The sequence below is a fragment of the Mobula hypostoma genome, chromosome X1 (genome assembly GCF_963921235.1).
Source record: "Mobula hypostoma chromosome X1, sMobHyp1.1, whole genome shotgun sequence".
Classification (NCBI taxonomy): Eukaryota; Metazoa; Chordata; class Chondrichthyes; order Myliobatiformes; family Myliobatidae; genus Mobula; species Mobula hypostoma.
In genome coordinates, this window is record NC_086128.1 from 20,658,345 (window position 1) to 20,671,650 (window position 13,306).

The window sequence follows — 13,306 nt, forward strand, 5'->3', positions numbered from 1 at the left end:
CGGGGCTGGGGTCGAAATGCTCGACGGAGATGGTGCTTGGTGCTGAATAGGTGGTTGGAGGCTCGAAGTTTTTCGGACGGACTCGGAGTCGGACTGTGGTCGGATGCTTCATCGGCAAGTTGGCGGCGCTGGAGGTTTACCGTCTGCGTGAGATGATGGGACTTTCGAGAGACTCAGACTTTTACTGTGCCATGGCCTGTTCTTCTCAAATTACGGTATTGCTTTGCACTGTTGTAACTATATGTTATAATTATGTGGTTTTTGTTAGTTTTTAAGTCGGTTTGTCATGTGTTTTTGTGATATCATTCTGGAAAAGCATTTTTATCATTTCTTAATGCATGTATTACTAAATGACAATAAAAGGGGACTGCGTGTCCTCATAATCATAAGATGATTTTGCATTTATCTCACATTTTTCATGTATTCAAAGCTCTCTAAGTTACTTCACAATTGGCGAGATGATGGTAGCTGTGTTCGCACACACTGAGATCCCAAGAAACATGAATGACGTATGTAATGGTTTTGGTGGTGGTACTTCAGGGATGAGTATAGAAGAGAATGCCATAGTAACTCTGTATTTATTATATAAGCAGTAGAACCAGTCTAGAAAGCACCCTAGAAATTTGATCATGTCACACAACCTTTTTATGTACTGTGCTGTGCAATAAGATTTTTATGTTTGCTTGATTGCTAAAAGTGATCGAATGCATGATGTGATAGTAATGCACTTCTGGAATGTTGTTCTGGGTCCTCAATGCCCATTGTGTGCATAAGCACAGGGGCTCCTAGACATGTCTAGTTACATCAAATAGGGTAAAAACTTGTCCTGACATCACTTGCATGAAATTGCGCTGCGCAGTTCAGATCCACTAACAGCATGGACCACACACACTGAAGCAGTTTGAAACCCAAGGGTTGTGGCTTACTTCAATGTGTTTATATAAAGGGACTGTTAGGGAGTCCAAGGTGTCCATTATCTTATTGGTAGGTGCTGTTTAAGTGTTCCTACTTTGTGGTTGCTTCCACCACCAAGTCTGCGCACACTTCGCCACAGCTTTGCTGTGCTGCCTTCAGTCCAATGATCTTCCCTCAACTACCACTGATCACCTTCTCAACCAACACACCATATTCTTGATCACCCAGATGATCCTATTTCCTTCCCAACTTCATTTCCTGATCAGCCATTTCTATCCTTCTCCCCATCATTGCCCTGACCGATCCACTGTGATAATCATCCCACAACCCTAATCCACTCAATTCCACCACCAGCTTCATTCTTCACAATAGTAGAAAAGACCTTAATGCAAGAGTAGGTGTGCAAAGCCTGTTTTTTTTTTGCAAATGATAGCTATGGCCTCATGTTTATTATAACAATGAAGCTTAGAGGAGGGGCAAACATCAAATAAGCATTGTTGCCTCATAGGTACACTACAATTTTTAGAATAACATTAAATAAAGCAATACTCCCAAGAACATTGAACAGAAATTCAATGTGAAGCATTTTATAGGGTTTTCTCATTGCGAGGGATTTTGGGTACATTGTTCTCTGGGCACTGCTATACCTGGGGTAACAAAGTTTATTTCTTCCAGCCACAGCTCCACAGTGCACCAAGCCCAACCACCATGTAGCAATGTCATCCATATGCTGCAAACCCCACCCTGCAAAGACTCAGGCCCCTAATCCTCCTGACCACCACCATCCTCTACAAGGCCTCCACTGTCCTCCCAAAAGCATGAAGCCCCTCTGATTCATGTGATTTCCCCATGGAGGCCTCCCATCTCCAATAAAAGCTTCAACCTCCAACCTTGCCCTGCTCTACCACTACCACCTTGGCAACTGCCCCAGAACCTGATCTGCTCCCATTCCCCCATGCCCTTGATTCCCAGCCTCTTCATCATAATCCTTGCTCCCCCTCACACCATCCAGTGTTGACCAATGTTTAACCTTAAATCTGATTTTACTTAAAAATATCACTATCATAACACACATCAGTGCACAAACACTAGGCAGTATGCAGAAACCTAGACTTCTTGTACATTCCATGTTAAAAGTAATATCCATTGAAGAGGGAAATATAAGACAGACAATAGAACATTACTAACATGAACATCCTGGGGAGATTTTTCACTATGTGCTATCCCTTCAACAAACTGAATTATAATTTCATTACACCTACCCCATTTGACACAATGCATAAAGTAAAAATCATTATTCATAACCAATATTACATGAGAATATAGTGTTCAGGGCCAGGGTTTTGGAGGATGGAAGGATGCAGACGTGAGAAAGCAAGAAGTCAAAGCAAGGATGCCTTGTAGTGGTGTGCAGAGACTGGACAAGAATTAGCTGATCAAGGAACCAGCCAAATAATGGATGGGAAAGGATTTGGGTTGCCAAGGGGGAGAGGCAAATATTTTGATTTGCATGAGTGGGGCTCCAACCAGAAGTATTATTATTAAAACCTGGTTGCTCTTGGAGTGCCCAATAACAGGAATTCTCCAAAACAACATGTACTGATTTCTGGGGGGCACATTCCAAAAGAAGCTATGTATAGGGATAGCCATTCATTTTTGATTGGCATATGGGTTGAATCACATATCCAGAGATTTTAATCGGGCCCTTTCAGTTGTAAATTAGTCTTGCACAGCTGAAGCAATCACTGGGTCAATGATCTGGAAGCATGAGTTCAAATCCCACCAACTGTTTTAATTTTTAACTAAATTCAGTTAATTAAATGACCGTGGGATTAAAAAGTCAGAATAAGTAATGGTGATGATGAAATGGCTAGATTGTAGGAAAAAAAAAAACCCATCTTGTTCAGTATTCTCCTTCAAGGAAGGAAATGTGCCATCCTTACCTGGTCTAGATCACACATCTCTTGTGATTATATCCCCTCTGAAATGGCCAAGCAGGCCACTTATTTTAAGGGAAATTTGGGATGAGCAATAAATCATAGGCCTCGAGAGAAGCAAACTTATCCCCAAAATGAAAGGAAATGGCCAGTTTTATTTTGGGTTTGCATCACAGTTAAATTTATTGTAGATTTGTGTCCAAATGCAAATTTGTCAGTTGTCAGCTCAGAACAATTAGCCCTACGTAGCACACTTGCTGCTATGGTAGCATAGTGGTTAGCATAATACTATTATAGCTCAGGTGTTCCGGAGTTCAGAGTTCAATTCCAGTGCCATTTTGGTGAGGATTCTCTGTACGTCCTCCCTGTGGAACGTGTGAGTTTTCCCTGGGTGCTCCAGTTTCCTCTCAGTCTAAAGACATACTGGGTAGGTTAATTGGTTATTATAAATTGTCCTGTGATTGGGTTTGTTGGGGGTTTCTGGAGCGGTATGGCTTGAAGGTCTTGACAAGTCTTCCCCGCGCTGTATCGCTAAAATAAAATAAACAATCACAGACTGGTACCCAGTCAGGTAGGTTCTTTACATGCCTTTCATCTTTCTATATCTACAATGGTCCCTCATTCACCCCCTACCCCAACCCCACAGCACATACTACAATTCGTACACTACTCCCCATTTCCCACAGCACATAGTTTCACTGCCTACTCTCCCTCTATCCTGCCTCTCCTGCATCCTCCTCACCCCCTTCATCACAGACCGAGGTCTAATAGTTTCTCTTCCCACCACGTCACACAGCTCCTGTACCTTTCCTGCACCCTGTTCCTCACAGCTTAAGTGCTTCTTCCTGACATTGACATGAGCATTACCTGATTAAACCTCAACTAAAAAATGGCCTCAGACCAGAAAACTTGGCTAATATTTAAGCATGAAATTGTGCAATGTTCACACATATGCATTTAATTTTGTGGTGGGGTGACTGGAGAGACAACTTCAGAAACTGTCATTGGCATTTGCAATCAAGCAGCTTTTTAGACGCACTTGAATTTCTGAGCCACCATTTCCTCCAGTACCACCACGACAACATGTCAACTAGACTATAATGGCAGGGATATACTATATCTTAGGCCACCCAGAAGTCATATTGCATGTTTTAGGCTTTGTGGCCAAGTTTGTGGACAATATTAAGATAGATCGGGGGAGGGTGGAGAAACAGGTAGTGTTGAGGAAGCAGGTAGTCTGCAGAAGGCCAGAACAATTAGGAGAATGGGAAAATAAGTGGCAGATAGAATATAGTGTAGGGAGGTGTATGGTCATGCATTTTGGTAGAAAGAATGAAGTATAGACTATTTTCTAAATGGGGAGAAAATTCAAAAATCAGAGGTGCAAAAGGACATAGGAGACCTCATGCAGGATTCCCTAAAGGTTAACACAGATTGAGTCTGTGAGAGGGAAGGCAAATCCAATGTTATCATTCGTTTCAAGGGGAATATAAAAGGAAGGATGTAATGCTGAAGCTTTATAAGGCACTGGTCAGACCACACTTGGAGCATTGTGAGCAGTTTTGGGACCCTTATCCAAGCAAAGATGTGCTGACATTGGAGAGGGTCCAGAGGAGATACATGAGAATGATTCCAGGAATGAAAGGGTTAATGTATGAGCAGCATTTGATATCTCTGGGCCTATACTTGCTGGAGTTCAGAAGAATGAGGGAGGATCTCATTGAAACGTATCAAGTTTTGAAAGGCCTAGATAGCGTAGACATGGAGAAGGTGTTTCCTATAGTGGGGGAGTCTAGGATCAGAGGGCACAGCATCAGAATAGAAGGACATCCCATTAGAACAGAGAGGAGGAAGAATTTCTTTAGTCAGAGGCAAATCTGTGGAATTCACTGTCACAGATGCTGTGAAGGCCAAGTCATTGGGTATATTTAAAGTGGAGTTTGATTAGTCAGGGTGTCAAAGGTTATGGGGAGAAGGCAGGAGAATAGGGTTGAGAGGGATAATAAATCAGCCATGATGGAATGGCGGAGCAAACTCGAAGGGTCAAATGGCCAAATTTTGCTCCTATGTCTTATAGTCTCAATATGTAATTAGAAAAGTATATATTTTTTATTTACTTCATTTTTGTTTTGAAAATATTAACTTTTCAGTGTGAGTAAGCTGCTATCTCATCCAATGAGTTTGGAGATCAAGAACTGGGTAGTTTGATTTCTCCTCATCATTAACTTATCCTACTCCACCATACTCTATGTCACATGCCATTTACTGTATAATCATTTTTAACTAAAAGGAAAAGTAAAATATTTTACAACTTTTAAGGGATATTAATCTGAGAAAAATTACATGACTCTGTGCTAATCTTCTGTTAAAAAAAATCAAATCTTTCTTGCTCCAAACCTGCCCCCGACTCAAAACCACCTCCCTAAACTAATCTCCTCATCCACTCTCAAATCCTCCCAACAACCAGGTCAGGGCACAATGCTTGAATGTGGAAGTAGTGCACAATTCAATGGGGAGTTTGAATGGATGGTGCCTTTTCTCATGATGTCATTAGCACTAACCTTTTCAATATTTATCTACATTTTTTTTTAACATTTTAAGTATTCACAATTTTTGTGGAGTCCCTGCCTTAACCCAACTCACACAGGCAATACATACTCTGAAATGGTTAAAGTCCGAATACGATGTATCATATGTTTTATGGTGCGCTTCAACCAACGAGGCAATCAGTTTTTCTTGGGCATCTGACAACTTTGGTTTTTTAGCCTCCTTTATGGCTTCTTCTTCTTTCCGTTTTAAAATCATCTCCTTTTTCCTCTGAACTTCTTCATCTGTTAAAATGACTGAGCAGAAGAAAGGGAAACATTTAAGTGGATGAAACCATCTTGAGCTCTCTTTGGTCTTATAGCTGTGCACGGACTGATAGATTTCAGTCATCATTATAAGGCTCGTTACTGTATATGAGACACAAAAATTAGTCTCCTTAATCAACTCTACAACATGCACAAAATACACGAGGTTAAATTGATATGAAAAGAACATGGAAACAAGTCACTATTTGTTCGATACATCACAACAACAGTGACCTACTACCAATGAAACACTCTGATCATGGAGACATAAATAGTATGTATGACTAAACAAATTAATTCACCTGAAATTTATAAACACCATACAAACAGAGTTTAAACATGAATGCAAAACTTCTAATTGCCTGCATCACACACTGTAAAACTTGTGCCTCAAATACTTCAAGGTGTCTCAGACCTCTTCCAAAATAAGTAATTTATTTTGCTCATCCCATTCATTGCCACATTTAGGATTTTATGTTGAGACAGATATTTCCATAATATGATAATATTATTTCATGAAGCTATATGCTGTAAAATTCTCTAGAACTGTTTTTATGAAGTGATTGGCAAAAATTCTTGCCCACAGAATTTTCTAAAAGCAGTCTTTTTTCATTTACATTTCATATAGCAATAAGTTCCATATATGTAGCACTTTCTGCATTGTGAAAATGGTTGAAGCAGCTGGACTTATCAAACAAAAGTTGATGTTGAGCCACAAAACATATTAGGACAGATTGGCCGAAGAGAGGGTTTATGTACTGCTTTAAATGAGAAGAGGGAGGAAGAGAGCTGGAGGGGTTTAAGAATAGAATTCCAATGACACTGCCATCAATGGTGTAAAAAGATGGGGATGATCAAGAGGACTAAATTCAAGGAAGTGTAGATATCGGACAGCTAAAGGACCAGAGAAGAATACAGAGGCAGAAAAGGATGAGACCATGTAGGGATCTGAAAACAAGAACGTAAATTTTTAAACGGTGGTATTACTGAACTCGGAGCCCAAGTAGTTCTGTCTAGCAGAGGAATGAACTCAACTTGACATAGCAAATTTTTCGACGATCTAAAAGTTCGAGTAGAATAAGTGTATTAAAATAATCAGGTCTAGAAATAACGAAGGTGCAGGTCAGGGTTTCAGCTGTAGAAAATAAATATCACCATTATTTAATGACACACTGAAATAGTCAAAGCATGTCCATTTGATTGATGGGATTTCCATTGTATGAAAGATAGGAATACTTCTTGCACGGTGAGAAAACTGTATCTGGTATGAGTGCACCTTCAAAAATCATAAACTTCATAGATGAAAAAGAAATCCATTCATACAAGTTGTTGAAACTTCTTAAAACTTGAACAAGTGAATCTGCTGTGGTAGGTCAGAGGATTTAACACAACAAATAATTCTGCTAGTGATGTTACACGTAACTTTGCCTTTGACTTGGAGGCCGCGAAATCTAATTTCTTAAAGTAAACATTTGCTGAGATAAGTTAATGATTACCAGTTTCTCTACGGTTTGCCAGGTGTAGGAAATTCCCAAGGTCCTAAAAAAAAGTGACTGTCTTGCAATTTTTATTGAAAAAATGTTCCATATGCTACAAATTGTGACTCTGATGTGCACCATAGATGTCATTCCAGAACAAAGGAATGGAAAGCTTCTCTTTCCAACAGATGTAATAATCCTACATGGAGCATCTTGGTATGGTTGCAACTAAGATTCTAATGGGATAACCCACAACACAAAACTGCTCCTGATGAAAAATTGTTTTTCCATTCCAAGTTCAAGTCCATTCCAGATTTGAACACTAGGATCTTTTCTAACATACGCCTAGACAGAAGGCAGAATAAAGCTGCCAACTTAGAGCTATAAATCTCTTTCATCAGCTGTTCTCAACTTTACTCTCCTTCCTAAGCTCCAAAGATTCCATCCTACGTGTTCCTACATTTTCACTGTTAAAATGATGATGTGACACACTTTTCTATCCCAATATAAATTGTCAGTACACAAATATTATGAGATTTCTTACTTCATTTACACTTGCATTCAGTCTACAATCTTTTGGCTTCATCACTACTTGCCAATTTACATGATCATGATGTTATGGAGGAGCAACAGACAAAGCCTTTAAACTTAAACCTCTTTTAATCTCCCACTCAGAGAACACGAGGGCTTTAAAGGAGGGAGATTTAACAAAAAAAGCCTGGTGGCATTTCCTTCCCCTTTCACTGAACAATATTCTCTGGACAACATAGTTTTGCTCTTTGTCAAAACCCCCCTGGACATCCAGTTAACACCAAGCAACATCTCAGCAGTATCTTTCACTCTAAACCTCACATTATTGTTACAATGTGTGACCTAGAATGCATATTGCCATGTCCAAGGCTCTGGGCCGTACCCTCCAAATATCCGGACCTGCCTCTCGGTTTTTTTGCACTACCTTACTTTCCAGTTTTCTATTTTCTATTTATGATTTATAATTAAAATTTTAAATATTTACTATCGATTTGTAATTCAGGGAGCGGAAAGCGCAGAATCAAATATCGCTGTGATGATTGTACATTTTAGTATCAATTGTTCGGCGACAATAATGCTGTGTATAATGAGTTGTCATTTCAGAGTTAAAAAGCAATGACAAATGTATCATTCAGAAAATTTGAAAGAAGCAAAATTTAATATAGCCATAAATGCATCCGTGCCTCCTTGGAAGACATAACCCTGCAAAGGTTCATGGCATATTGAAGCCATATGGCCAGGGTATATGTGCAAACCTTAAATATTCCCAAGACGATATTATCAATTTGGTAAATAAGGCTGTGTTTGATGAATTAGACCAGGATGCTGTGGGCAGTTGTTGGTTTATGGTGAAGAGCTCTCAAAGGAAGATTCTGTTAGAGCTTGAGCAAGAAGTCACAAGAGGTGCAAGAAGTCACTAAAATAGCTCAAGATTTGCAGAGGTATTCTTCTACATCAAAAAACCAATAACCATTTTCAAAGATGCGTATCTCAAAAATGGAGTGTGGCATTATAGGTGGTTGCATGATGGAAGATTGCAATAAAGAGCTTTATCAGACAAAGAAGAGGAGAATTATCCAATTTTCATCAGCATCTTCTTTAAATCTCATTCATCATCCCCTCAGGAAGAACCTCTGCCATGAACACTACAAGCTCACATTCCCCATCACCATCACAATCCAAACACCAGTGGCACCTCCCCCTGCCACGACCTTCACGTGAAAAGCTTAAATACAAAGACATAGATAAGAAGCTGGAGTGGACCATTCCGCCCCTAAAGCTTGCTGCACCAATTAATAAAATCATGGTTGATCTGACTCTAACGTCAACCTGTGATAACTTTTTCCCTTTTGCTTATCAGTAAGATTTGCCTTTCATAATCTTTTCATGATGAGAGTTCCAAAGAGTCATGACCTCGGAGGAAAAAAAAAGCCCTCACATACTAGGGGTGATTGATAAATTTGTGGTTTAAGGTAGGAGGAGATGAGTTATTAACTTCAAACCTTCTGCATAATCACGCAAAGAGTTGACCTGCAGGTGCATGTAACGAGAGCTGTATAACTCATCTCCTTCTACCTTGGGCCATGAACTTATCAATCACCCCTGCTGTGGACACTTTCTGGAGGTCCAAGATCCGTATGCTCCGCGACTGCTGGACTAAGTGTGTAAATGTAGGAGGGGACTATGTTGAAAAATAAATGTGATAGGTTTTCTAAAATTGACTCCTTCTGCCTTAGGCCACAAACTTATCAATCACCCCTCGTATGTCTTGTGTGGGCGATGCCTTACTTTTAGGCAGTGACCCCTAGTCCTAGACCCTCCCGCAGGAAGAAACAGCCTTTCCAAATCCACTCTGGCATGACTGTTTAGGAGCCTGCATATTTCATTTGGTGATAATTCTCAAAAGATACATTATGTACTCATCATCTTACATTTTAATTGTTAATAAAAATATTTCAGAATTTTAAAATACTTGTGTTGGGGTATTTTTAAATGTTTACATCTTTTGACTGAAATTCTTGAGCTCTGAAACATAGTTTTTACATTGAAATGAATGGGAAATTTACTGACTTTTGTACAAAACAGTTTCCTGGAACAAAACCCTTTTGTAAATCAAAGAATTTCTGTATTGACACTTTGCAATTTCTTGCAGATATTACAATGTTGCCCAGCAGGTCTGATCTCTAATGTGATGTACTGGGCTGAATCCACTACCTTTTGTAGGGTTTTCTGCTCAAAGGCATTGGTGTTCCCATACCAGGCTGTAATGCAGCCAGTCACACCACACAACTATAGAAGTTTGTCCAGATTTTTAATGACATGGCAAATCTCCACAGGCTCCCGGGGAAGTAGAGGCGCTGTCGTGTTTCTTTGCAATTATACTTATATGATGGATCCAGGAATTTCACCCCCCCAATTAGGCAGAAGATATGAAGGCCTGAAAGCACAGTGCTCAAGGACAGTTTCTTTGCCACTTTTATAAGATTGTAGAATAGTTCCCTAGTACAATTAGAAGGTTTTTGACCTCATATATATCCTGAAGTAGTAAAACCTTGTGGTTCTGTGGGTAAATCAGAACTATTGTTTCTCAGACCAGAGAGATTGATATAAGAACAGAAAATGCTGGTGAGAGGCCTTCAACTCTAGCTCTCTCTCCACAGATGCTCCCTGACCTGCCAAGAGTTTCTAGCATTTTCTGTTTTATTTCAGATTTCCAGCATCTGCAGTTTTTTTCTCAATTTTCACTGCAGACCCATTTTAGCACCATTGTTGATATCATTTAGCAGAACTTTACGCTGGAAAAAAGTGCTCACTGAAAAATGAGCATTCTGAGATGTGGGCAAAATGGCTGTACTCCTGGTTAACTGTAGTTTCAAAGTTCCAAGTACATTTATTATCAAAGTATGTATACATTATACATCCTTGAAATTCATCTCCTTACAGCCACAAAACTCAGAAACCCAAAAGAACCCAGTAAAACAAAAGAAGACCATCAAATACCCAATGTGCAGAGAAGAAAAAACAAATTGTGCTAACAATAAACGTAAGCAAATAGCATTCAGAACTGAGGTTCACCAAAGTGAGTCACAGACACAAACCCAGTAACAGCTGATTCAGGAGCCTGTTAGTTGCAGGTCACAGCAGAGACAAGTAAACCTTGCAAAGCAGAGAGCTCAGCGGGCCCATCCCTTGCCTCCAGCCCTGTCACCCTGACCTTTTCAACATGGCCCGGTGCTTAAATTGTCCAAACCTTGGCTCACTCCTTGCTGTTGGACCCAGCCCCTACCACTTCGATACATTCTCGGGTCCAGGCCCCGCCACCTTGATTTGGTTTGAACCTGACTGCACATCCCTGCACTTTTGAGTGTTGTGAAGGTACTTTGAGCTCTAGGTTCAAGTAATGAGTCTCACTGGTTATGAGAGATAAGATTACTTTTATTTGTCACATGTACATTGAAACATACAGTGAAATGCGTCTTTTTTTGTATCAAACTTAATCAGAGAGGATTTTTTCGGGCAAGTGTCACCACGCTTCCAGCACTAATATACCATGCCCAAAATTCACTAACCCTAACCGTAAGTGTTTGGAATGTGGGAGGAAACCAGAACACCTGGAAGAAATCTATATGGTCAAGGGGAGAATGCAGAAACACCTTACAGACAACAGCAGGGGTGATATGAGGTTAGAGTTACAAAATATAATAGCCCCATTTTTTAAAATCCATACATCACCGATGAGGGTCCACACCAACAAAATGCAAAATGATTCAAAATTACTTCTGTCTTACTACCATGTATTAACATTCTATCAGAGTGTTGTACATACACACAGTAGCCACTTATTAGGTACCGCCTTGCCACTGAATAAACTTTCATGGTCTTCTGCTGCTGTAGTCCATCCACTTCCAGGTTTGATGTGTTGTGCGTTCAGAGATGCTTTACTGCACTCCACTGTTGTAACGCCTGGTTATTTCAGTTCCTGTCGCCTTCCTGTCAGCTTGGCCATTCTCCTCTGACTTCTCTCATTAACAAGGCGTTTTTGCCACAGAACTGCTGCTCACTGGTTGTTTTTTTTTTGCTTTTCCCACACTATTCTCTGTAAGATCTAGAGACAGTTGTGCATGAAAATATCAGGAGATCAACAGTTTCTGAGGTACTCAAACCACCCCGCCTGGCACCAATAATCATTTCACGGTCAAAGTAGCTTAGATCACATTTCTTCCCCATTCTGATGTTTGGTCTGAACAACAACTGAATCTCTTGACCATGGCTGCATGCTTTTATGCATTGAGTTGCTGCCACATGATTGGCTGATTAGATATTTGCATTAATAAGGTATACAGGTGTACCTAATAAAGTGGCCACTGAGTGTATATTATGCAATGCAAGAATCTCAGATGATTAGACAGAACCTTAAATTATTCTGGGATTACTAACTTCAAACCACATATTTTAGTAATCAGTAATAGGCAATGGGCATGAGCCCAAGCACAACCTCTGCGGGCTTTACATGTCTCGATAGCTTCTCTTGCAATAAATTGCCAACAGCAACAGCACGTCTCCCACAATGATGCAAAGACTATTTTCGCTTTAGTGATGCAAAATATGTTAACATGCCTCTGGTATACCTCACTTATTTCAACTCATCCACATTACCCATGATATGCAATTAGTTAAGCTTTACCAAGTCAGCTGATACACTCTAGCACAGTGGGACAGCAAGATAGCAACCACCAGCAGATCCACAGAGTTATGAAGGAAATCCTCATGTGTGGCAGTACAATTCATATTGCAATTTATGACAATCTCAGTCGGCTCAGCCAACATATCTATGAACACAAGAGGCTGCAGATGCTAAAACCTGGAGCAGCACACCATCCGCTGAAGGAACTCAGTGGCTCAAACAGATTCAGTGGGGATATTGGAACTGTCAAAGTTTTGAGTTGAAATTCTGCAAAGTGGAGAGGAGGAGTGGTAGGACAGGTCCAACGGGTGATTGGTGGAACAAGGAGAGGTGAAGGATAATAGGCGTATTGAGCGAGGAGGAGAGGGGTGGAGTTGGAAGATAAGACTTAGGCAGACGATGGATAGAGAGAAACAAATAAAAGGGTGAATGGAGCCAGGTGTGAGGAGAGATGGATGAAGGTGGAGACATAAGAGAGTGAGCACAAGCAGGAACATAAGATCTGGTTTTTGACTTCATGGGGTGTGGCGGACATACTCTTGTTTGCATCAAAGACGCTAAGGTTGGGAGGGTCGAAATTTCAAGTTTCTAGGACAACAATTGTCTGTCTGAGTCCAACTATGTTGACACCATGAGCAAGAAAGCTCACTAGCACTTCTACTTCCTCAGGTGGTTAATGGAATTTGGCACGTCCCTTTGACCTTCAGCAGCTTTTATAGATGCATCATAGATAGCATCCTCTTCAGATGCGTCAAGGTGTAGTATGGCAACTGCTGTGCCCATGACCTCAGGAAACTACGGCAAGTTGTGAACACATCTCAATACATCACAGGAACTAACCTCCCCTCCATGGACTCTGCACTTTTCACTGCATCAGTACAGCAGCAAGCATAATCAAAGATCCCACCC

General features: G+C 40.4%; 1 protein-coding gene across 8 annotated transcripts in view; it reads right to left on the minus strand.

The window, feature by feature from the left end:
* Nucleotides 1–13,306, minus strand: part of LOC134340554 (vitamin D3 receptor-like) — a 209,761-nt gene that overhangs the window by 56,718 nt on the left and 139,737 nt on the right. For all 8 annotated transcript variants that reach the window (XM_063037942.1, XM_063037943.1, XM_063037944.1 and 5 more), the window contains one exon: nucleotides 5,511–5,695. In XM_063037942.1, coding sequence (XP_062894012.1) covers nucleotides 5,511–5,695 — 185 coding nt within the window. The remainder of the gene's footprint in view (nucleotides 1–5,510; nucleotides 5,696–13,306) is intronic.